We start from the raw sequence: 26,793 nt of genomic DNA, 5'->3' as shown, positions 1-26,793 counted from the left end.
TAGGGGATATACAACCCAAACAAAGATATCCATGTGATAGTTCAAGTAAGACACCTTTCCTGGCTTTCACATGGTTAACTTGAAAGATACCTTTTCTTTTTTTTCAATGATTAGAGGAAAGTTTTATTAAAAGAGAAAGCACCCTCTCTCTTTCTTTCTCTCTCTCTCTCTCTCTCTCTCTCTCTCTCGATGGGGATACTGAAGCAGTTTAAACAGGCCAGACATTAGATAGCTGTATTTTCACACAGCCTCTGACACTTACTAGCTTTGTGACCTTGGGCAAGTTGCTCGAACTCCTTTGAGTTTGGTTCTCCTCTTCAGATCAAGAGTTAAGAATGTCGGCTAGCAAGGGCTGCCTCAAGGATCTGCTGTGGGGATGCAGGAGGCACAGCACAGGGCTGGTAGCAAGCAGGCTAAAGCCCACCAACAGATAACTAGTCGAGGTAAGAATACTAACAGACCCCTGGGATAGGGAGGGGCTGGAGGGAGGAGAGGTTCAGTCCCTCGGGGCCAACCAGTCAGGAAGATACTGTAGCTGATCTTACACCAGAGTAGGATGTGGTTTTGACTTTCTGAAAACCAAGCAAGAACAACTATTTAATAATTTGTTAACTCACAGGCCACTTTCACCTCTGCCTTTTGTCAAGGGGCAAGCGACACTGCAACGCAAGTGTGCCACAAAGCTCTGCCAGATAAACACATGGCTGGTGAGCAGAAACGACACTCCGTTCCTTTATTTCTTCCATGGCTTGTGTTCCTCCTGAGTGACAGTCTTGGCACTGGGTGCTCAAGAGCACCAGAGACCTGCCCTCAATGAAAATGCCATCTCTCTGGGATTCGAGGAACCAGCTGGAATGGTGAGTGCTGCTACTGCTGGGGGGACCGGGTACCAGGGAAAGGGCAGGGGGAAGCTCCCTCAGAGAGAGGGTACAAAGAATCAGATAAAGCTCCTTAGGATAAGTGACACCTGGGCACAGGCTTGCAGGAGAAGGAGGAACTGACCCAGCAATAGGAAAGGAGAAGAGAGCTGCAGGGAGAAGAGGGCAACATACACAAAGGCCCAGAGGCAAGAGTACGATGTTCTGGGTCCTGTCACTCAGGTTACAGTAACAAGTTGATAACTGACCACAGAAGCTCTTCCATGGTTGCCTTGCCAAAGCCAGCTGGGACCAGTGACTCCCCTCCCCCTAGGGGAGAGGGACTCCTCTTGAACGTGGCTTCCCATGGGTCCAGTTGCAGGGCTGACAAGGTCTATAAGCTCTGGGCAGTTGGCTTGCTCAGCATTCTTCTGAATAATCAGACTGCCTGGTGCATGACATTGGTACTAAACTGTGTGCCACCACCATGCCCACAAGATCACTTTCCTACTTGCTCAATAAAAAGGCTGATCAGTAGGAGAACCAGGGTCCTCTGCTGGAGTACAGATACAAGGTACATTAAGCTGCACCCCAGGTAAACACACCTAGTACAGGATACCAAGAGAGCAGACAGTATGCGTGCTGATCGGCATGAGAATGCCAGCCTGTGCCACGTGACTGCTCTGTGTTCCCCAGAACCCTGTGCGTAATGGTGGGGGGTAAACATGGAGAGGACACTGTTGCCAGGGCTATTCCTGAGCGGGTAGCCACATTGGGTGTAAGGGTCAGGGAGTAAGAGATAGTTGCTGAGAAGGCTAATGACCAGGACAGACACGGTGTCTGTAGACCACAAAAGTCCAAGAGTGGGTGTGTCATCTGGTGACTGGGTGGCCTAAAATTTGCGGTCAACTAAGGCCCATGGCTGGCCAAGTCACTTGGTCCAAGATTACTCAGTGGTAACCTTGGGAGGAAATCTGTCAGTAGCTCAATCCACAGACATCTTTGGCTTACTGGTTAACAGTTATGTCCACAACTCCAAATAAAATGGACAGCATACTTGGGCCCTACTTAAACTGTATATGACAAGCTGAACTGTGTCTCTCCAAAGCTTATATGTTGAAATCCTAATCCCCAGCACCCCAGAATGTGACTGTATTTGGATATAGGATCTTTAAAGAGGCAATTAAGTTAAAATGAGGTCATCAGAGCGGGCCCAAATCCAGTATGACTGGTGTTCCTATTACAAGAGGAAATCAGGACACAGATACAAATAGAAGGAAAACCATGTGAAGCCATAGGGAGAAGACAGCCACATCTACAAGCCAAGAAGAGAGGCCTCAAAAGAAACCAATCCTGATAGACTTAGACTTGAGCTTAGACTTCCAAGCCTCCAGAACTGTTAGAAAACAAATTTGTTTAAGCCACCCAGTCTGTTGTATTTTCTTATGGTAGCCCTAGCAATATAATACACTATATAATGGGGAAAAAAAAAAAATCAAGGTCTGGTGAACAGGGGCCTGACTTGGGCTACTTTGAAGGAGATGCCACAGATTCTTACTTAGTCCCCAGATTTGACTCAATCCTCAGAACCACATCTCCCGGAAAAGAGAGCCAGGCATCCCTCAAGCCAGGACCATAAATCTCCCACTTGTGATGTGCACCTGTTTTCTAGGGGAGCTGCACAATGAGAAAAGGGGGATACACAGAACTCTAAGACTGGCTCTGAGATAATGCTAATTCTTAGGGTTCCTGACTACCACTGACCGACCAGTGTGATAAATAGAAACTTGGTTTCAATTCATCTCAAAGAGAGCCCAAGAGGTCTATGAAAATCTGTATTTGTCTTCTCAGTTGATGGATACATAATTGGGATAGATTTACCTTACAACCAACAGAACCTAAACTTGGACTCCATGTCTCATGGAGTACGTGCTATACAGTAAAGAAGGGCCAAAAAAAAGTCTCTGGAGTTCCCTCTTCCCATCAAAACCAAAAGCAGGGCACCTAGGTGGTTCAGTCAGGTAGGCATCCAACTCTTGATTTTGACTCAGGTCATGATCTCAGGGTCATGATATCAAGCCACACATTGGACTCCCCACTCAGCAGGGGATCTGCTGAGATTCTCACCCTCTGCCTCTCCCTGTGCTCACTCTCCATCTCAAAATAAATAAATACATCTTTTGGAAAACAAACAAAAACAAAAAGAGAAGCAATACTGGTCCCTGGAAATCAAAGAATTCATTCTGGGCACGTCAAAGAGTTCATTCAAGTTTCTGCACCCCATTGTTCTTAGGACTAAGAAATAAGCACAAACACTTTTCAGGATATTTGCATGTTTCTTTGATCTATGCAAATGATCTGAAAGGGTGACGGCTTCAGTGACCTGTTTACTAGCAGATAAAAATTTGGACCTGGTTCATCAATGGCTCCACCCAACCAGAGAGTACCAACCAAAAGTAAATGCATGAAATGATATAACCTCACTTGGGGTAGAGAAAGAAAATCTGTCCCATGAGCTGAATGTTGAAGAATATACTTTGGGTCCATTTGGCCAGTAAGGAAAGACAGCCTGATACATGTGCGTGTGTGTGTGTGTGCGTGTGTATTCATTTATTCAGTGTCAAGAACTCAGACTGGTAGACAAGGATATATGAGGAAAAGTTAAGTAGAGTACATGTGAAAGTATCTGTATCTTGTGTGAATATTCTCCAGCAAGATCCATTAAGCAATTCTTATAATGAGCTGAACAAAATGACCTGCCCTATGGATACTGGCCAGCCTCCTACCCCAGATGCCAGATGACCTGCTCACAGGGCTCATGAGACATGTGGCCCTGGTGGCAAGGATGAATATGCTAGGGTTCAACACCATGGATGTAACCTCACCAACACTGAGCTCTGCCAAATGCCAAATCTGCCAATAGCAGCAATTAATATGAGTCCCCTTATCAACTCTCACACTGCAAGGAGATGGGCCAGTAGTCATCAGTGGTGGGTAGATTATTATATTAGACCTCATTCATCACAGAAGAGACAGTATCTGCACTAGAACAGACCCTTCTTCGGGATTTGAATGTATTTCTATGCCTGCCATGTTTCTGCCAGCCACATCACCCAAGCACTTACTGAAGGCCTCATCGTCCATCACCACCATAGTGCTTCTGACCAAGAAACTCACTTTACAAAGAAGCCAATAGATTCATAAAATGCAATGGTCCTACTAAGCAATCAAGCAAGGGTCAAATGCAGCTGGTCTTACAGAGCAGTAGAAGGGTCTACTGGAAATTCTGCTGTGATACAAACGACAAGGCAGGATTCTGTGGGGCTGGGGTAAAGTCTGACAAGACATACTACATGCTGTGACCAGCAGAACAAAATGTGTTCCCTTGGCAAGAATTCCTGGAACCAGGGAGTTGAAGTGGGAAGTGACCACCTCAGCAAAACTCTGCTTTCCATCCTCATGACTGTGCTTCATGAGTATTCAAAGGAAGACTGGAATGGAGGGGATAACAAGGACCCAGGCTGCAAGTTAAAAGTGCCACATAACTACTTCAGGCTTCTTATGCCATCAGACAAAAAGACCAAAAGGGGAGTGGAAATGCTGGCCCATGATGACACCACAGAGGCAAGTGGATGAAACACTGAGAGGATAACGGGCTTTACTGAGTGGCACATTTCCAGTGCTAAACCTTCATGAGAACTGTGGGTGACCTCAGAAAGGCAGGACCACTGCCAGCTCCAATCCCTCTGGAACGAAGGTTTGGATCACCTTGCCAGGTAAAGAATCCTGATCAGCTGAGTTACTAGCTAAGGGCCAAGGGAATATGAAATACATGTTAGGTGAGAGAAGAAAGAAATATCAACTCTTCATTTCAAAAGCTAGTATGGCATTCTCCTCCTACACCCTCTTCCTTGCTGCATAATGTATATATTTGTGTATTAACTAAGTTACTGACTTGGTTAATATAACTTACTTAGTTAAAATAACTTACTATTTTATTCAAGCTATGTTGGCAAAAGTGAACTTCACAATTTAGTCAGTAAGTTAACAAACGTGGGCTATGAATGAATGTCACTCAGAAAGCCTAGGCTGGGAGCTAGAGCATGAGACTTTGGATTCTTGCTCAAAGGAGATGCTGGGCTTATTTCCTCTGTCGCTGGGAGAGCTGTGTCACTAGGCAGAAACCTGCTGTTTTCTCGAAGTTTGTAGCAAAAGGCAGCCAAGAGGAAAACTTGGGAGGCTCATTCAAGAGTTGATTAAGAAGGCTCTGACCAAGGAAGGGACAATGGGAAAGAGAAAAAACTATTAAGAAAATGGCAAACTACCCAATATGAAGATGAACAAAAGCTATAAATACGCAGTTCGTAAAAAGTGAAAGATAAAAATCAAAGAGCAGAGTATCTCCTTTTCTGGTTTTTGGCCTGTCAGACTGGGAAAAATTAAAAACACTGGTAATATCTAGCACTGGCAAGGTTAAAGGGGAAAATATTAAGTGAGACATAATTGACAGAATTTGACAGTTAAGTCCTTTTTTTTAAAGATTTATTTATTTATTTGAGAGAGCAAGACAGAGAGTAAGAGTGCAGAGGTTGGGCGAAGGAGCGGAGGCAGAGGGAGAGAGAATCTGAAGCAAATTCCATGCCAAGTGTGTGTAGTTCAATGCAGGGCTCAGTCTCAGGGCCCGGAGATCATCCAAGAGTTGGACCCTTAACTGAATGCCCCACCCAGGAGCCCCATAACAGGTAAGTCTTTTAAAAAACTTTCTCGCAACACTAATTTTTACTGAATCTACTGAAATAACATCCCAAGCGATTTTAAAAAAAGATAAACTATCAGCAAATGTCTGCGCTTTACTGTTCACGGAGTTTGCGAATACTCTTTGAATTCCTCTACATGATGAGACACATTATTTGCTACATGGCTCTGGAAATGGAAAAAGGTAAGAAATTCATGTGAATGAGAGAAGATACCCACTTCACACAAAAGCATAAACCACTCACATTCATCCAAACCACCAACACAGTAAGGATAACTCTATTTTCAGGGAACATGAGACACAGAACTGGATACTGAGGAGGAAATGGGCAGAGCCTTATGGTTAGTGGCTTTGAAATTGCTTTTGAAAAAAGGCATTTAAGTAAGATTATGGGAACAGCTGAGAACAGGCAGTCAGATAAATGTAGAGCGAAGTCTCTGGCTCTGAGGCAAGACTAAGAACATGTATTCAGTTTCCAGTTTTAGTGATGCTGTTAATAAACGATGTAAGGTGACAGTATGTTACTGCGTGTGTCTACTTCATTCCTACGGGTACACAGAGCCTAGAGCAAGATGAACCTCTTTGTGGAAAGCAACCTTGTGGGAGAGATAGATGAACAATGGTCTTCCTGCCTTCTGGAAATTAATAGTTTAGTATGAGGTTAAGCGCTTACAACCAGAAGCATGTTCTAGGGCTATGTTCTAGGGTTAAGCACTAATGTGATTTGGAGAAGGAGAGAGGCTCCGTAAGTGGCAAAGCACCAGGCTCTGCCGCTGAAAGGGTAGGATAAAGGTAGGTTTATTATAGCAAAATTATAACACAATGTGACAAATGTATTAAAAGGGTTAAGTGCCAGAAGATGAGAAACTGACGGAGACTTTGGAGAAGTAATATTTGAGGTGGACCTTAAAAGTTAAATATAAGTTTTCCAGACAAAGGCGAAACCTGTAAATGTTAAGGCAGTGGTATCAAGAAAGCAGGCTTGTGGGAGGCAGGAAAGTGAGCGGTGGGAGGAGACATGGCAGGCTGGGAAAGTTATGGTATGCTTTGACCTTACTAGGAAGAGGAAAAATAGAACTATGCGTGTAATTTATCACCTGTACAAACACTTATTAAATACCTACTGCAAAGCAGGAAATGTCCTCCTAGTTGGAGACACAATGGAAATAAAAGAGGCTGAACCTGTCTTCAGATGGCTTACACAGCTCGTGGAGAGACCAACGTTAACCGAATGATGTTCGGGATGCCTGTGGGCCAGTAACAGGGAGACGGTTCCCCAGGATAAGTTTCCCTGAGGAGTGATTTTGAGCAGAGAGCAGAAGGAGCACAGGGAAAGGATCGAGACCTGGGCTCCAATCTGGGCAGAGACCCCCAAGATGAACAGAAGAAAAGAGCTTTGGAAGAAAGGCATTAAGCTGCCATCACTGGGAGCAAGAAAGAAGGAAAAAGTGGGACAAGATGAGGCTGGAGAGGCAGGATCCTGGCTTGCACCTGGGAGCCTTGGCGAAGAGGTTCACAAGATCAGACCTGTGATATTAAGGAATGACACGAACTGAAGTATAAACAGCAGGAGAGGCATTGGCCAGAGTGGACACAAGGACGCCAGCCAGGAGGCTGCTGTGGGTGTCCCGGGAGGCAAGGGAGGCGGGAGCAGGGACTGGTTGGCGGCAGCAAAGGAGGGGACTGGCTAAGGTCTGAACATCAAAAGACATGGTCAATTAAAGGTTAACTGTTACCAGAAGTAGAAAGGAAAGGGAAGTGACTGCTTTCATACCAAGATGACTTTCAAGGAAGAACACTTAGCACAGCTGAGTGAACACAATGGTGCTTCAGGATCCTCCTGCCTCCCTCTGGCAATCGAATGCACTACTGATCTCATTACAGCGAAGCCTAGCATTCATCCCGAAAGTGGCTGCCCACTGAAAGATCCACCAGGCAAATGCAAGCTTCTCCTAGTTTGTGGTTGTGCAGTTAAATAAACCAAGTCGAAGACAAATGACAAACACAGAAAGGTCACGTACAACACATAAAACATACAAGGCATTTTTATCCTTAAGGAGCTCTTACAAACTAATAAAGATATGAACATTAAAACTAAAAATATTATAAAGGAGTTGCTGTGTGCGAACATGTGTATCATCAAGATACTCACTGTGCCATTGTTTACAAGAGAGAACACATTAAACGCAACCTAACTGTCCTACCAATAAATTAAAGATATTTAATGGAATACTACACAGTCATTAAAAGTGGCAATGGGAACCCTGAGGGGCCAGAAGAATTTTAAAAAACATTAAGGAAGTTGGAAGACTCATATTTTCTAATTTCAAAACTTACTGCAAAACTATGGTAACCCCCAACTGGCATAAAGACAGACATGTAGAACGATGGAATAGAATAGAGAGCCCAGAAATAAATCCTCACATTTATGATCAAAGACTTTCAGTAAGGGAGCCAAAACCATTCAATGGGGGAAAGGATAGACCTTCCAACAAATGGTGCTGGGACAACTAAATATCTGTATGAAAAAGGATGAAGTTGAGCCCTTTCCTTAAAATTAATTCAAGATGGATCGAAGACCTAAATAAAAGGAGCTAAATCTAGAAAACTCTAAGAAAACATCGGAAAAGCTTTGTGACACTGGATTCAGTAAAGATTTCTTGGAAAAAGTGTCAAGCACAGACAGCAAAGTAAGAGATAAATTGACTACACCAAAATCTAAAACTTTTCCACATCAAAGGACACTAACAAGAGTGAAAAGGCAACAGATGATGGGAGAAAATATTTGCAGATCATATACCTGATAGGGAATTAGTATACAGAATATATAAAAGAAATCCCACAATTGAAAAACAAAAGCAAACAACCCCAAAAATGGGCAAGGACATAAAAAGACATTTCTCCAAAGAAGATATACAAATGGCCAATGAGCACATTAAAAAGATGGTCAAAATCATTACAAATTAGGGAAAGACAAATTGAGACCACAATAAGATACCCCTTTATATCTGTTATCAAAACAATAGAAACTAAGTATGGGCAAGATTGTGGAAACACCGAGATCCATTCTTGGTGAAAATGTAAAATGGTGTAGTCACCAGAAAACAGGATGGCAGTTCCTCAAAAAACAAAACAGAACAGAACAAAACCAAAAACCTAAATTAAAAAAAATAAACAAACTGGTAATTACTGTATGATCCAGCAATTCTACTTCTAAGCATACACCCAAAGAAGTGAAAAGCAGAGATTCAAAGAGATATTTGAACATAAATATTCATAGCAACATTATTTACCATAGCCAAATGGTAGAAACAACCCAACTATTCTATGACAGATGAACAAATAAACAAAAATGTGTGTGTGTGTGTGTGTGTGTGAATATTATTTGGCTTTAAAAAGAAAGAAAATTCTGATAAATGCTGTAATAGGGATGATCTTTGAGAACATTAAGCTAAGCGAAATAAGCCAGACACAAAAGGATAAACTGTCTGATTCCATTATATGAGGTACCTCAAGTAGTATATTAGAAAGCAGAATAGAGGTTACCAGGGGCTAGGGAAGAGAGAAATGGGCAGGTATTGTTCAATGGGTAAAGACTTCCAGTATGGGATGGCGAAAAGTTCTGGAGATAGAAAGTGACAATGACTGCACAACAATGTGCACGTACTTAATGCCACTAAATTGAACACTTGAAAATGGTTACCCTGGTCAATTTTATGTATAGTTCACCACATTAAAACAAGTTTTTAAAAAATGGTGATGCATATGTTTTAAAGGATTTCTATATTATGTTATGTGGGGGGAAAAAAAAACAGGGTATAAAACTCTATGTAGGGGGCACCAGGGGGAGCTCAGTCAGTTAAGCATGGAACTCTTGGTTTCAGCTCAGGTCATGATCTCAGAGTCCTGGGGTCAAGCCTTAGCTGGGCTTTGAGCTCAGTGAAGAGTCCACTGAGGATTCTCTCTCCTCTCTCTCTACCCCTCCCCTGCTCACACGTGTGCACTCTTGCTCTCAAATAAATAAACCTTTTTTTTTTAATTTTGTATATACAGAAAGATCACTTTTCTATTTAAAAACAAAATTGTTGTAAATAAATACATAAATAAATCCATCCATCCATCCATCCATGCAAATGAAAAAAAACTTCTTGCCCACATGAGCCCAAGAAAGACTTTGATTTTCATCTTGGGGACGGAGCAACACACAACCCATCTTCCCTAGCTGTGAGAGAGGCTGGGAAATTGAGTATTTAGCATTTTTCACTCAGCAGCAGAGAAAGCCAGGGAAGGGCTAGTTGAGAATCAGTATTGACCATGCTACCTCCACACCAGAAATGAAGGTCTGGGAACCTTCTCTGTTCCTTCTCCTTTTGTAGCAGTTAGAAAATGAGACTAGCCCGGTCTGATGGGGTATAAGCCCCTCTGGCTTTTCTCCAGCTTTATCCTACTACTAAGCGAAATACCAGAAAGTGTCATCTAATACAATACTGTTTGAACTGAAAATTCTGTTGGAGGCTTTCAGTTCGGGTTAAATTAATCTGTCTGCCTATTTATCAGCTGTGTCCAGGTGAACAGTGTAGATTAAGTGTGCCTTCAAAGGGGTTACTTAACACAATTCTTCTCCTAAGGGGATGCTGCATTAGCATAACCTAGTTCATGGCTGTCCAGTGCTGCTCTCTGAGGATTAACACAAGGTTGACCTTATTTGTACCACAAAGAGTATTATGAAATGCTGATTTAAAGTTAAAAAATAAATAAATAAAAGCTCGACAATGACAGAGAGGAAAGAACAGTGGGCTAGGAGTCAGAAGAGCTGGGTCTGGGGTCAGGTTCTGCCACCTGTCTCTCAAGTGTGCTTTCCTTCCTCAAGGAATCTGTGTATCTGGCACTGGGCTAAATATGGAGGAGGGGGGTATGTGGGGTAAGATGCCAAATAAACAAGATCATCTCTGTCCTCAAAAAGATGATCTTCTATTTAGGTGAGCCCCTAATCTTGTAGGTGCTCAGCTTCATCATCTACAACTCAGACATCACCATTCTCAAAGTATTGTTGGAAAATAAGGCAGGACTGTTCAACCTTAGTGCCCTTGACTTTTTGGCCAAATAATGCCTTGTTGTGGGGGGCTTTTCTGTGCATTGCAGGATATTCAGTGACATCCTTGGCTTCCAATCCCTAAATGTCAGTAGTTCCCTGCTGCCCCCAATCCCTGCTCACCCGATGACAACCCAGTGTCCCCTGGGACCCATCACCCCCAGTTGAGAATGTCCGAAATAGAGTCACATATATGAAAGCATTCAAAAAAGCATAAAGCCCCAAATCAAGTCAGCATTAATGTAAATCTATCTGTAAGACTACTTGTAAAAAAAAAAAAAATCCTTTAAAGTATTTACATTTTCCTTAGGAATGTTTTATTCTCTATTTTTATATATTTTGCCTACTATTAAAAGCCCTCCAGGGCTTTTTGGTTAATTTTCTTTATCCAAACAAAGCATCTTCATCAGAACATATTTTTTAAATGTATCACTGTACTAACATGACAGTCAGAGTCAAACATAATTGCCATCTCTACAAAGCAGAAATTTTATCCAAAATCAAAGTACTCGGTGCCTACCTTTTAAGGTCAAGGGACTGGATCTTGTGAATTCTGTATTTGATGGCCTGTGCTGTTTACGAACTTCCAAGTATTCCTTAACCCTTGAATCAATGGTTTCTTTTAACAGTAAACAGAGTTCCTAAAGTAAGGTGAAAAATGAGACATAGTTTTTCATGTAATGTAATGCAAAAAGAGTCAACATCGTGCATATTAAAAAGTCAACACTGAACATTTCATTTTGTTTGTTTTACTTAGCTGGGAAAGCTGAAAAGAATGCTCTCTGTGCTCCAGGGTAACATCCCAGGTTGAAGTTGGCTACTGAGGTTTGGTCAAAACCATGATGCTGGCTTACTCTGTGACCTAAGAAATGCATTTCATTTCCCTCTGCCTCAGTTTCACATTTCTAAAAGTAAGATAAAAGCAGTGAAGACTCGCGTGGCCGGGCAAGATGGGATGGCAGCCACCCCCCGCCCCTCCACGGTTTCAGGGGACCGCTGTCATGTGAGCATTCCAGGGACAGGGTTATTAGCTCTTCCTATCTGTTCAAGAGGAGTGGCCATAGTGATTTTTAAGCGAATATTTTCCCATTTTTCAAACTTGATTCAAAACCTTTTTTTTTTTTCTTTAAGATTTTATTTATTTGAGAGAGAGAGCATGATTTGGGATGAGGGGTAGGGAGAGGAGCAGACCCCCTCCCCCCAAAAAAAACCCAACCTAACAGAAAAAACAACAACAACTTTTTTTAAACACCACCTAAACACCACCACTCACTAGTTTCTGGCCTCAGGTTTAGAAATCTACTGAAGAAGGAACAGTATCGAGGGATGAGCTGAAGAGAGAACTGGAAACCAGTTTTGTGATTTTCTTCCAAGCTCTTGTTGATGATCCCGTACATGCCCATTTGCTTTTGTGAAAACTGCACTATATCTGCTGATTAATGCTGAAAATAATTTAACTTCTCATATTTCTCTAAAGTAGATTAATATTTATTAGGAAACAGAAACACATGGTTTTAATTCAATGTCAACACACCACACCACCAGCAAATTTCTGGGGCTGTCTATTATGTGTCAGTGTTACTTATGAAAAGAAAAACACAACTCTCAAAGTCCACCACACAACAGGAAGAAACTGTCCACCAGAGACATGTAGCCAAGGCAGGGAAAGGGAAAAACGGCACACAAATCTAAATTTCTTAATTTAGATTAAGAAACTGGTGTGTAAGGACTGATAATTCTGATCCAAATCCCAGCCTCTGCAGAAGGCTCGGAGTTGCCGAGGTCAGCTCAAACCTGTTTCACTGGTTTCTTCAATGCCATCTCAGGTTGATCTCTTAGAAGCTTCGTAAATTAAAACAAGAAAAAAATTCTAGGTAGGTCTGAAGGGCAATGATCGCCAAACTTGTTTTTTATTGCTAATACGTACACTCCTCAAGAATACTGAAAATCCTTGATTTAATTCACAAACGTGATCTACGTAAAATGTAAACACTGGTCTCCTCTCTCCTGCTCTCATTTTGCACCCCAAAGATGCAGTGCCTTGTGGAATACAGAGATATCCATTTACAGCTGAGTGTTCTGGCATTGTTCACACAACAGAAAGGCAGTCTTGCCTCATACTGTTGTTTTAACAATTAAAGAATTTTGCTTCACATGCAGGGTTCAACGATGACTGAGCTAGAAAATATGTGAAAGACATACATGGAAACAGAGATTGTTAAAATTTGGCCATAAATGCCCTATAAGGCTAGAACTAAAAATAGTATGACAAAAATAAAACAAAGGCCCATACAACACAAACTTTCTCCCTATAGTTACGGGGCTTTCCTTCCATGAGTCAGGTTTGACGAATGGAAGGTAAACCATGAGCAGTGTGGTCAAGATACCCTAGGAACTGACCACACCACACTGAGTGAAGCATTCTCCTCAGAACCAGAGCAACGCTAGAAAAGACAAATTCCCAGCTACACAGGACGGGCACCTAAGAAGACCGAGCCAAAATCAATGAGCAAGAGGACAGAGATATATACAGAATTTCCAGGCTAACAGGGGCTCATACTTGCTTCCTCAAGTTTACAAATGAAAGAGTACGAGTTTGCATATTTGGGTACAAAGACTACTCGTGCTGGACTCAAAATAAACTTGGGTTTAATACATGCAATTAGTTCCTTTTCCTGAAAAGGAACTGGACATTCTTAAGACTTTCACTATATAAAGTGACTGCTAAGATGCAATCAAACTGATCGCTCATGAAATCCCAATCATGAAATGATTTAATAATAAAAAAAGATGAAAACATTGGGACACTGAATACAGGCTAGAGTCCTATCCTTTCCTTGACTAGCCTTTCTCCTTTCTCTGGCTCTCCCTCTCTCAGAGCCATTTCAATGTCAGTGAACAACTTTAAAGGAACGGCTTCAAGTATAAGCAGCAAACCATATGCTCTGCTTGGAGAGGGAAGCGCGGCTTGCTGGCATAACCGGCCCTCCTGCAGCCAGCACTGCAGCCAAGCTCTGCAAGTCCCATCCTGCACTGAGCACCTTTGCTAAGTCATGCCTTGCTGCCCGGACGTAGTTCTAGGTGGAGCAGCAACAGCTGTGTGTGGCACCCTGGAAGAATCTAGTCTCATGCTTTGGCTAGAAGGTGATTCACATATTCATGGCTTTATTTTAAAGCCTTTCAAATCAACTGACTCTTGGCAGAACTGACTACCTATCAACAAGAAAGGGCTAAGGCTGAGGCGGTAAAGCTGGGAGAGAATGGAGGAAAAGGTGGGCCCGAAAACAGTGGATTCTAGAATGCTGTTCATGTCTGTCAAGTCAGAAGACTTTTGGGGTGAGGTCCCCTCAGGTGAGCCTTAGTCACTTTGGGGAAATTGAGTGTTGGTAAGCCAACACTGGTTAAGCCAAATTTGGAATTCCATGGAGCTGAGTTTTAGCAGGAGATGCTGGCTTCCTAAATATTCAGTCCTGAAGGGGACAACCCATTTATTTAACCTGAACGATAAATCCCATGACACTGAATCTCATGCCTGCCTTCTTTCAGTCGTGGCCCACTAGATACCCAGGGCAACATCGCCCAGCCAAGTCTTGATTATATTAGTACCTTGTGACTGAAAATATATTACTTTTTTTTTTTTTGACAGACAGAGATCATAAGCAGGCAGAGAGGCAGGCAGAGAGAGAGGAGGAAGCAGGCTCCCCACTGAGCAGAGAGCCCGATGCGGGGCTCGATCCCAGGACCCTGAGATCATGACCTGAGCCGAAGGCAGCGGCTTAACCCACTGAGCCACCCAGGCGCCCCTGAAAATATATTACATATAAAATTTTCTTTGAGGAAGTTTTTGTCTTCTAGTAGTCTTCAAAAGTTGACTAAAAACAGTTACCATAATAAAGGTGTTTTTTTGTTTCGTTTTGTTTGCTTTGTTTGATTGCCACTATAACTAGATTCTTCTCCACATACTATCTTTCAATAAATCTTATTTTTACTTTTAGCTCTAAAAAGCTATTGTGAGGATCACAGAGGAAACAAAGTGCTATAATATACTGAGAATTATGTGAAAGCTGCTGCCTCATAATTGCACTCCCTGCTCTCTAGTACAAGGACATGGAGAAGGAAGCAGAGCACGTGAGGAGCGCCAGATGCATTCTCCAACCTTCTGCCACAGCAGCACTGGGGTGGGATCATGGAAACTGAGAGCTAGGAGTGACTCAGAGGCCTCTGGTCCAACTCTTTCATTTGCAAATAAGGAAACTGAGGCCCAGGGAGATCAAACCCATGACCACCCCAGCCATCCACTTCCCTGACTGATCACAGTGAGAAGGACTACAGTCAAACATCTCCACGCTTGCCATCAAAGATGCCTGTTAAAAAAAATACAGTGGAAGACAAAAGTGTGGACGATGAGAATTTAAGAATTAAATAATATTTGATTTCAAGCTGTAAAAGATCAGTCTTGTGTTTACCGCACGCCTACTTCAGGGGCTCAGCCTGTCCTTTACAACCAGTTAGATTAAAATCCCTGCTTGCCTAGAACCCTCACTTTACTGTCGTCTTCTAACTATAATGAGCTCTTTCTCCCAAAACAAAGAGGTAGAAAATTCCTAGTTTAAATAATATAGCTTATGAAATACATAGATGTATTGGTTTCGCAGGGAAAAAGAAGCAAGTGTATGTCTGTCATTGGGAATACAACAACCATTTCTCAAGGGTTAAGTATCATTCATTATTTTTTGCCCACTAATGAAAATGAAGGTTGGAAAGAGTTAATATTCCTTCTAGCAGCAGATATTTGCATTTAAACAGTGAAAAGTTTTGCGGTACCTCTTTCTTCTGTTCAGAAAACCAGCTGGTATCTTTGTTTGAACCCTGTGGCTGTATGTGAAGATCGACCAGGACAGCAAAATTCCCACACTAGAAAGACATTAATGGCAGAGTTAGCTCACACCCAGCAAACAATGAGAGAAAATCTCACAAATTCCTATGTGGTTGCTCATGATGAAATGGCAACAAAGCTCCCTAGTGGACAGAAACCTTCCTATGGGGCAGGGCTACGCATCATAAACCTACCAGTTTTTTCAAGTTTAATATTTAGCATAAAAATGCTAAGGAGAAATATAATTTTAGTCATGATAATAAAGACAAAATACCTATCTCTGGGCCACGCCTTGAAAGGGGATTGTTCAAGACATCCATAGCAGCTGGAAGACTATCAGACACTGAAAGAAGTCAAATAGGTCAGTCCTGGGTAGGCTCCAGAAAAGAAGGGTTCTGTGGATAGTCAGGGAAAGTTTTTCTTCTACGTAGGAAGGAACAGCTATAAGCGACTGCATTTTTAGACAGACAAAAGGAATATCTTAGAATAGAAATGAAAGTGAGGACAAATGAAAAAGAACCAATGAGAGGAAGGCAGATGCTGAATGACAGTTATCAAAACTAAATTAGTCTCATTAAAATATGCTATAAAATTGTCCAAATCCTGCTTCCTGTCGCTGTAAAATAGGGTAGTCAATAACCATGTGTGGCTACTGAACATGTGAAATGTGGCTACTATGATTGAGAAGTTGAATTTTAAACCATATTGAACTTTAATTTACTTCAAACAGCCGTATGTGGCTAGCCGTTCTGTGGCACAGCTTTAGACCCTGTAAGATATAGCCTTATAAATCCTCACACCTTATGAGTGATTTCTAAAAATCTCTAGATAACTGTGGATGAGCTGACTCAGAAAGGAATAGGAGACTAAGACTGCAGGCTGGGGACGGTCTCTGAGGTCCAAAGGGTCAGTGATGGCCCACAGGAAAATGGCATTTCTGCACCTCTTTGGCTAAGTAGTTTTTTTTTTTTCCTTTTAAAATTCTGTGCTATAATTCAATGGTGAAAGGAAATTATTTTCGACTAATGACCCGAGAATACCAAACATAAATATGTTAAGAAAATAAAACGGGGCACCTAGGTGGCTCAGCGGGTTAAGCCTCTGCCTTCCGCTCAGGTCATGATCTCAGGGCCCTGGGATTGAGCCCCACATCAGGCTCTCTGCTCAGCAGGGAGCCTACTTCCCCCTCTCTCTCTGCCTCTCTGCCTACTTGTGGTCTCTGTCTGTCAAATAGATGAATAAAATCTTTAAAAAAAAAGAAAAGAAAAGAAAACTCAACATTTACATCATACCATACACAAAAATGAATTTGAGATGGATGAAAGACCATATAAAAACCAAAATTGTCTTACCAAACTTAGGATACAAAAAAATTTCTTAGGATGCAGAAAGTATAAAACACAGAAGAAAAATATTAAATTGAACTCTGTCGAAATTAAAAGCACTTGTTCATTAATAAAATGAATATGCATGTCACAGGTTGAGACAAAATATTCATAAATGCATATATCTGACATAAGGTCTGGCATCCAAAATAAAGAACTCCTACAAGTCGATATTAAAAAAACAAACAACCCAAGTTTGAATAGATACTTCACAAAATAAACAAACAGCTAGTAACACATGAAAAAGTGTTCAACATCAGTCATCAGACAAATGCAAATTAAAACCACCAAGACATACAACTCCATACCTACTAAAGTGACTAAAATTAAGAAGACTGACATACCCAATGTTGGCAGGATATGGAGCAACCCAAACTTTCATACTTTGCTGGTGGAAATATAAAATGGTTCGACCACATTGGTAAACAGTTGGTCAGCTTCCTACAGTTAAACATACATTTAATTTACTGACTAAACCAACAATTCCACCTTAGGTATTTATCAAGAGAGAGAAAAACATGTGAACAGAAAGACTTGTATGCAAATGTTTGCCCAAGTTTTATTCATAATAGCTAAGACAGAAAACAACCCAAGTCTATCAACAGGAGAATAAACAAGGTGTGGTACATTCATTTGATGGACTGCTCCTCACAAAACTACTGATAAACTCAATATGGACTGATCTCCACCTTATGTTGAGCAAAAGAAGCCAGGCAAAAAGAATACATATTGTATGATTCTAGAATAGCAAAATTAAATCTGTGGTCAAAGCAATCAGACAGTGGGCACGTGAGTGTCTCAATTGGTTAAGTGGCTACCTTCCGCTCAGGTCAGGATCCCCGTCCTGCTGCTGACAGCCCCACATGGGAGTCCCTGCTTAATGGGGAGCCTGCTTCTCCCTCTCTGCTTGCCACTCTCCCTGCCTGTGTGCCCGCGCACACGCACGCGTTTTCTCTCTCTCTCTCTCTCTCTCTCTCGGTCAAATCAATCAATTAATTAATTATTTAAAAAACCAATCAGACAGTGATTATTTAGGATGGAACTGAGTGAGAACAGGCACAGAAGAACATTGCATGGTGATGGGATGTTCTATATCTTGCTGGGTTATACGCTGAAGATTAGTTCATTTCAATGTATATAAATTACACATCACTAATAAATAATTTTTTAAAAGCTGTGTAAAAGCAGATTTATATTTACTGACAGTTATGTAGAATGTATTATGTCCCTGAAAATATACAGGTATTTCGGGGAACACCAAAGTGAAGTTCCCCATGTAAAAAAATCTTGCAATATGGTGAAAGAGGGTCTCCTATGATATCAAACAGTGTAACCCACTAAACTGCAGTATACTGTGTTACGACCAGTATTTTATTTTAAAGAAAGAATCAAAGGGAATATTTGAATAGATTAAAAAATATAAATATGTTACGTGGTAAGGTCAAGTCTTGTTTTGTGAAATTTATGTATGAGTATAATGAGTTATGACGTAAAGCCCATTTTTTACTATGGATTTGTGGTCAAAACTGTTTGAGAACCATACTTAAGTATACTGTTATTTTTAAAAGTTTCTTCACAATGCGGATCATAGATTTAACCTTTAAGGAGTATGCTGCCACCAGGTGGAGGTCATATGCCACAACTACATGCTCTTAGCCAGAGGTTATTAACCTTTTGTGTGCCACAGACCTCTTTGGGCAGCTGTGAAGCTGATGACATCTGCTCAGAATAATGTTTTTAAATACATGAAACACAATGCATAGGAGTAAAAAAAAAAAAAAAGACACCAATTTGACTGAAGTATGTTTATCCAAATTAAAAGAAAATTTTGCATGTGATTTAGTAATGTATGTACATGTTTATTAAGGCACTGGCTCTTCTCACATAGTGGCAGATCTAATTGCCATAAATACAAAGTTGTGGTAAGCATAAACGATATATGCGCCACAATTTTAATATAATATGAAAAGAACTTTGATTCTAATGGTGACACAGCGAATACTACGTGTTTTAAATACTTAACTTATGGGGCACCTAGGTGGCTCAGTCAATTAGTGCCCAATTCTTGGTCATGATCTCAGGGTTGTGAGATAAAGCCCCGTGTCAGACTCCACACTCAGCACAGAGTCTGCTTGAGATTCTCTCTCTCCCTCTCCTCTGCCTCTCCTCCAGTATGCACATGCACTTGCTCTCTTTAAAATAAATATTTAACTTATAATAAAAATAAAAAATTGATTAGAATTTGGTTAAAATAAAGATGTAATTTTGTTCCCATCCAAGTTCAATGACCCTGTGAATTCTATCACAGACCTGCTGAGGCTCCACAGACAGCAAAACAAGAGCCTCTCCAAAGCAGCAGCCTTATGCACATCTCCCTGGGTTTCCTGCAAGTGTCTAATCCTGACTCCTCAAACCAAGTTCTCTATATCCTCTTCTCCATCAGCAAAAATATCTTTTAAAACAGATTAAAAAAAAAAGTGATGCTCAAACAATCTGAATCAATAGTACCTAACAGTAGCTTTCTATAAAATTAAGTAGCAAGGTCCAACTTGGGTATTTTCTCATCATTTTATAACTTTGATGACAAAAACACCTAGTGTAAGTTTGATTATAAACGGACTGATTAGAATGTCTCTTTCTTTCAACTAAATCATAGATTCTTACTCTGGTGTTCAAACTTTCCTGAATTTCAGCCAGACTCCAACACGGGGCACGTGTGCAGTCTCCTGACCTTCCCCCGGCCCCCAACAGCAGAAGTCTCCCTCTGCTTCCAGAAATTGAGTTCTCTAGCAAGTGCTCTCTCAAACTCCCAAGCTAAGCAGCAGGACTTCGCCTTTCTAAAGTCCCCGGCTCTCAAAGCTTTCCTGCTTTGCTCCCATGAGTGAACAGACATTACTGTTGCCAGAAGCACAGCGTTCACTTCTTAATTAGGACGTCATTTTCAGCTCTCAGCAGATAAACTGTCCAGCTCTCTCTTTAGAAAGGAGGAACACAAGAACCATCACTTCTTTCTTAGGCCAGAGCTTCTCATTTTACACAGGCCAAGTTATCTCTTTAACAGACCAAAGGCTACTAGAAAAAGCTTCACATCCCATAACCAGGATTGTGAGTCAACAGGTCAGGGTCTGAGCAAGCTTCTAGGCCCCTCCGCCCAGAGGTTTCTGGGAGTCCACTCTAACTCCTCCCTTCCCATAGCCTTCCACAATCAGTCACCAAGTCCTGTCGATTTTACTTCTTAAAGAGCAAAACAAACCCCTGTCTCTTGTTCTGCAACTCTTATCATCTCCCAATTGGAATATTAGTGCTGCTTCTCTTGGTGTCTCATGAACTCTCAATGCACCCATCAGAGCAATCTCTTAACAAACGTGCTGTTTCTGCCCTCTGCTTCTAACATACCTCAATGCTCCTGTGTTTAGTGAACTCTAATGCCTCCTTGAACCTTAGCAAGGGCATGGACATCTCTGTGGAGCTTTTCTTAACAGTATGTCACCTCCCCCTCTGGATCAGGCATAAGCGTCCCATGCTTATTTATTCCTGCACTTAACAGCTGTTCTATGAAGGAGCTGCCCCTGCTAGGCTGTTAGTCCATTGGTGTAGACAGACAGGGTCCCAATCTCATTCGACTCTACACTCTGAATCAGCTTATAACAAGTGCTAATATTGTGTGTGTATACGTGCATGTATATGTGGGTTTTTGCGTGTGTGTACACACACAGCTTTAATCTTCAGTGAGACCAATATCCAGCATCCAGAACACCACTCCTCTGCCTGAAGAATCTTTCTCAAGGAGAAGGAAACAGGGCACGTGCTTACTTAGTATTTGATAGAAGGAAGAAAGCAATGAATGAACAAAGATGAGATAAACGAGCTCTGAATTTTGGGCAAACCACAGCCTTATCTGCTAAGTGAGGGTGCTAAACCCATGCTGGGGACATGGCTGTTCCAATTCAGCCCAAGACACTGATACATTATAGAACAACTTCCTCTCTCCTTATTCTAGAGTGGCAACAAGTATACCATCACCAGTGGCAGCCATTTTTTTATAGTTTGAAAAAGGAATAATACAAGGATCCTACAATTACTTTGCCCTAAACTCATTGCCTGGAATGGATGGTCTTATTTCTAATTTTAATCTAAGTGTAAAATAAAGGTGGAGATGCTAACATTTCTCATACATGCAGTATCTCAGAAGCAGGCTTAGAATGGCAAGATCCATGGATGTTCTCTCTCTCTCTCATTCACTCATTCCTTCAGCCCCCACTGAGTTTCATAGGGATGCTGGCCAGAACTAGAGGCAGCAACCGAGCACTACAGTTAAGTGTAACCACAGCGTACGCCCAAGGACCAAAGGTGGCCACACTGTAACTCTGTCTGAGGGAGGCCAGGGATGAGGGGTATGACCTCTCAGCTAAGTCCTGAGGTAGATGGCAAGAGGTGGAGAAAGAAAAATAAACAGGACCCACCCAGGGAAAGAGGCCTGGATAGCCTGGCATGCTCTAGGGACAAAAGAGTCCAGTAAGCAGACACATGGCAACGTCAGCAGAAGAGGCCAACAGGGTTCCACTGGGCAGGCCAAGGGGAAACAAGAAGACCTGTGGGCTGGACAGTTCTCGCAGGTAGGAGTGTGGTTTATGCACTGGCGGGGAGAAACCATAGAACCATGCGGACAGGGGGTAAAGCCACCCCCAAAACCCAAGTCAGAGACAATGGAGGGCGATGGGTGAAGACAAAGGGGTAGATTTGAGAGAAACTCAAAAGAGAAAGAAGAGGGTGTTGGTTGGGTGGAGGAGAAGGAAGGGCAAAAATGATGCTCCAGGCACATGAGTAGTGCCACACGCTCAAGGGGCTGTCCCCAGATGGCTCGCCCAGACGGGTCCACTCTGTCAGTGGCGTTGTATCCTCACCTGTCACCAAGGATTTAAGGCAGGTTGGATTAACAAGGCAAAGACTAAAAATAGAGGAAACAAGAAAAACAAGGGTAGAAACATAAAATGAAACCAGTGGTTAGTCTGTCCAACATTCCCACCGTGGTCATAGGTTTCTGCAACGTTTGGCTCTCAGATAGCTACTTTCCAAAGGAAAACACGGAAAGCCAATCAGAATCCATGAGACAAGAATGAATCATCTGAGGATAACTGGATAGTTCCTAAATATTACATCTAGAAAGACATTGCTCCCGAAGGTTTTCATAAAAAAAAAAAAAAACCCAAAAAACAAAACAAAACAAAACAAAAACATGGCAATTCTCTTCTTGGAGTATCAACTTCACTAAATGTTCCTAAAAGGCTTTAAGGAACATATTAAATATTTTCATATCAAAATAAACTGCACATCTGGTATAACATGGAATTAAAAAGCCACATGGTTTTTAAAGGAAAAGTATAGTTTCCAGAGCACCTATATTCTAGGCATTGTGCTAAGCTTTACCAATAGTATTCAATTTAATCCTCACCACTAATCTATGAAAGAATACAACTGTTATTCACATTTTATAGATAAGGAAGTGGAATCCAAGAAGGTAAGGACTGGTCTAATATGACATAGTAAGTAACAGACCCAGGAATCAAACCCAAATCTCTTAGACTCCAAAGTCCACTGCCATGCATTACTTCGAAGGACTTGCTTCCAGAAGCCATGTGGAGTCACACGTAAGGCTGTAAGGCTGCCTAGACTGGACCCACCCCACTGTACCTATCCCTCTGGGGTAAGTGCTGGCAGCCGTGTCTATCCATTAGGGCCAGGGGACTGAACTAAGGACTCTGCACAGAGTCACTCAGCTCCCTTTCCTGAACAGAGCGACTCACTCCATCCTGGAAGCAAGGCACTGAGTTCAGATGCTGAAGCTGCTGGTGTGGGATGCCCTTTTGTGTAAGAAGGCTGGGTAGTGGCAAAGCCCCTCTACAGGACTGTGGCAGGAGGCTAGTTTGGTAGAAGGCAGAAGGAAAAGGGGAAGGGAAAGAACGCAGCAGAGCATGAGGGCAGCAAATCACAGTGAAGGTGGGACAGGGCTGGGGGGGCACAGGAACAGTGGTCCCCGGATACTAACAGTCCTTACCCGGAGTTAAAGCGGAGGAAAAGTCAACACAAAGCTTTTGTCGATTTAAGCCCCTTGGCCTGCTCCTTATTACAATATTCACCCAAGGAATCCAAGCTTGAGTTTACATTAAAGAAAAGCCAGCAGTGTACTTTAGAATGGCATATACGATAAACCAGCAGACAGGTCAGGGAAGGAGAGAATAGAGAGTCATTCCATCGGAATACACCGTTTCCTTAATCTAACTGCAAAAACTCGAGGGTTGAACAAATTGGCAGGAGTTAAGATTCACTGAGCATTTATTGTGTGCCAGATACGATGTGAAGTCCTTTCTATACATTATTGCATTTGACACTCATGACAACCCAGAAAGTCATAAAATGATTACCAGTCAGTGTTCTGGAAACACCGAGAAACCGAAGAGCTCTGCTCTCTTTCACTTTTAGAAGATCCCTGGTGATCATGGTTAGGTTTTGTTTGGTGTGGTGCCTTGCCAACCTGGCAATGCTTGGCAGGCCAGGTAGAAGGAACACTATAATCTTAGTAACAGAACAGAACACAGCCCAAATTCAAGATCACAGCACACAGAGAAGGCCTGGAGAAAGCCCTTGGATGACAAACAGGAGAAGGGCCTCACACAGAAATTCCAAGGCCATGAATCCCTTCTGATGATGTCCTAGTTTCAGAGGGGTGTGCCACCTCCCTTCCGGGGTGTCAATTTCCCCCTGGGTAAAATGAGGGGCCACAGCTAGGTCTCCTTTGAGGTGCCTTCCACCTTAAGATCCCACCTTCTGGTTGTGTTTCAGTTTGCCACCTTTGTTTGGATTCTATTTGCACACGTTTGCCCCCATCTGTAGGTTAGGAAAGGGCCACACTGAGTCTGGCACATTGACTCGTCCTGCCTCAGCACTACGGGTCACATAAGCACAATAGGAAAAATCTCAAGAACCAGCAAGTCCTTCCCCTGAGTGTTCTCCGACACATTTCAGGCAGGAATAAGCTTCTGTTTGCTGCCATAGCACTTTCTTCCCGATTCCATTGTGGAATCATCACAGGCTGTAAACACATGGCTGCATACATCCATCTCCCACGGGCTGCCCGTGGGGAGGAACCGCCTTCTGTCACCCTTGGGCTGTCACTGCCTCAAACTGGGCCTGGCACAGAGAGGAGAGTGAAAAGTGCTTGTTAAATGAATTTTAAATATATATATAAATATATATATATTTTTAAAATTATATATATATATATATAAAAATTACTTAAATGTCTGCCTTGTTCTGTGTCTAGGAAGGATTACCTCCCTCTTACCTGCACCCTGTCCTTAGAATAAGAAACACCACAGAATCAATCTCATGGCTTGTGACTAAGGTGGCCTCATTTATGAACAGAACAGTGTCACCCCAGAAAACGAGCTGCGAGGCCCACCCCTCCATGCCACACAGTTATTTTCCCACCTTCCAATCAGGCAGAACAATCGGCAAAACCCTGGCTGACAGTGTGAGCTCAAACCCCATAAAGGGACCATGTGGGAGGCCTTCCTTGGTCGCAAACAGATGACTAGTTCTTTGAGCTCAAGTTTTACTGGCTGAGGGGGACGCAGGGGAGGTGGTGGCTTGTCTCAAGTGAAAAGGAATCAGAAGGGGAGGGAGTTTCTCTCTCCTGTCTGGTGTCTGTTGTGGGACTTCTGGCTACAGGTCAGGGATATACATCTCTTCAGTTACTTGTTTGTTTTTCTTAAGAGATTTATTGTTATGGATAAATTTTACAGTTACAATGGGGAAAGAAGCATGGGTGAGAAGCAAGTCGTGAAGGAATGAGAAAGAACACAGAGGGGGTGCCTGGGTGGCTCAGTGGGTTAAAGCCTCTGCCTTCGGCTCAGGTCATGATCCCAGGGTCCTGGGATCAAGGCCCCGCATCAGGCTCTCCGCTCAGCAGGGATCCTGTTTCCTCCTCTCTCTCTGCCTGCCTCTCTGCCTACTTGTGATCTCTCTCTCTGTCAAATAAATAAATAAAATCTTAAAAAAAAAAAAAAAAAGAAAGAACACAGAGAAGCAGAGCTAAGGGGGTTGATGACAAGGAGGAATAATAGAGTAAGAGGCTGATATCCTTCAGTAGATTGTCTCTGGTCTCCTACTAAAAGGAGTTTGGGGGTTCTGGCCAAGAGTGCTCACACAGAGGCTCACAGTCTTCTCGGGTAAGATTGGGGAAGGGAAGTAAAGCTCTGCTGGGAATAAAGCAAAGGACAAATAAAGTGGTATATATTATAAAATGATGCTTAAATTTAATATGTCATTGGAACCTTTAAGAAACATTTGGGGCTCAATCACAGACTCTAAAACCCATCAGGGCAGTTAGAGTGCAGTTAGGAATAAGGCCTCAGCCACTCCTTTTGATAGATAAGGACTGACTTCATTTCTTTAGACATTTTCCCTGATGATTTTCAAGAAATTATTCTTTCAAATGTAACCAGCAGGCCACTATTCCTCAGGGGACTGGCCCGTGGTGTGTGCGGAGCGCGAGCAGCAACGAGGTCTTTGGGGGTAGGCCAGATCCGACTTGAAGCCGCTGCCCTGCACCTCAGTTCTCCCAGACCAGAGGAAGTGCCTGCAATGTGAAATGGGGACAGCGATGAAAACTCCTCATGGCAGTGTCTGAACATGAAAGGAGGGCCTGCAGGTGCAAAGCTTCAGCACGGCGCCAGCACTACGAAAAGCTCTATGGGTTGTTTTGGGGATTTTTCCCCCTCCCAGGGTAGAATTTGCTTCAAATTCCAGGGCAAATTAAATGAACTCTGAATTGTCAGTTCCGTAAGATTTACAAACAGATAGGGCACAGGTTTCCACCTATTCCTACTAAGAGCTAATAAATGCCTCGTAATTCTTTCATTTAGTTTTACTCTGGCCACACACTGCTTCTTAGAAGAAGAGCAGATGGTGTGTAATCAAAGCAGATTACAAAGTAAAAATAAGAACTCTCCTCTCACATATTTCTGCAACAGAGAACTGAAATGAGAAGATAACCTGAAAGAAATTATTATGTGTTTGTCTATAGGGAACTTGTCTTGAGAGAGTCTTACTTGGCTAGAAAGACAAGCAACATTCATAGCGACATTTAGGCTGTCATGAGTGATCAGCACCAATTACAGCCAACCACTTAGCAATCGGAAAGTGGGGTTTGATAAACAACAGGGGTGTTAGTCCCCACGAATACCCCTCACAACTTTAACCAGCATATGTGTTATCAAGAAACTTTGGAATGTGGGTTTGGCTTTAAGTCTCTAAAAATTAACATCTGAGAAAATACTCTTTCACATCCCTGAAGAATCTTGACATTCTTCAATGTCAAAAATAAAAGCAGTGCAGCCTATGAGTTAAAGAAATTTACGACCAATTCTAAATGAATCAGAATGAGAAAAGAAAAAAACTCGTAAATATTCCTCTAGTGACCAATGCCTACAATTCGTGGATTGTTCAAAAGGGTGGTCAATCTTGGAGGGCAATTTTGTGAAAGAGGAAGGGAGATACAAGATAGATGACACATTTTCTGACTTCCTTGGTAAGCGGGACAAAGATTTTTTGACGAATACTCTGGTAAATGTGGGTAACTTAGAGGAATTCTGTTTATTTGGTTAAAAATAAAATAATGTAAGGAATCTTCTACATCAGTATGTTTTCTCTGGAATCCTCTCAATCTGCTTTCAAATATAACAAAGGACTTGCCAGATAAAGCTACGACAGGCACTCTCTGCTCAATCTAGTTGTCATTTAACTTTTTGTGGAGTATTGCTATTGTG

At 42.2% G+C, this 26,793-nt stretch overlaps 1 protein-coding gene across 1 annotated transcript in view; it reads right to left on the bottom strand.

Annotated features, from left to right (window-relative positions):
- The window catches only part of LOC122916265 (SLX4 interacting protein), a 180,044-nt gene that overhangs the window by 52,304 nt on the left and 100,947 nt on the right, over positions 1–26,793 (bottom strand). The window contains 2 exon segments of the mRNA XM_044263454.1: positions 11,226–11,346; positions 15,530–15,619. Coding sequence (XP_044119389.1) covers positions 11,226–11,346; positions 15,530–15,619 — 211 coding nt within the window.

The sequence above is a fragment of the Neovison vison genome, chromosome 8 (genome assembly GCF_020171115.1).
Source record: "Neovison vison isolate M4711 chromosome 8, ASM_NN_V1, whole genome shotgun sequence".
NCBI lineage: Eukaryota > Metazoa > Chordata > Mammalia > Carnivora > Mustelidae > Neogale > Neogale vison.
The sequence above is the reverse complement of the archived record's forward strand: the minus strand, read 5'-3'. Positions and strand labels throughout refer to the sequence as shown.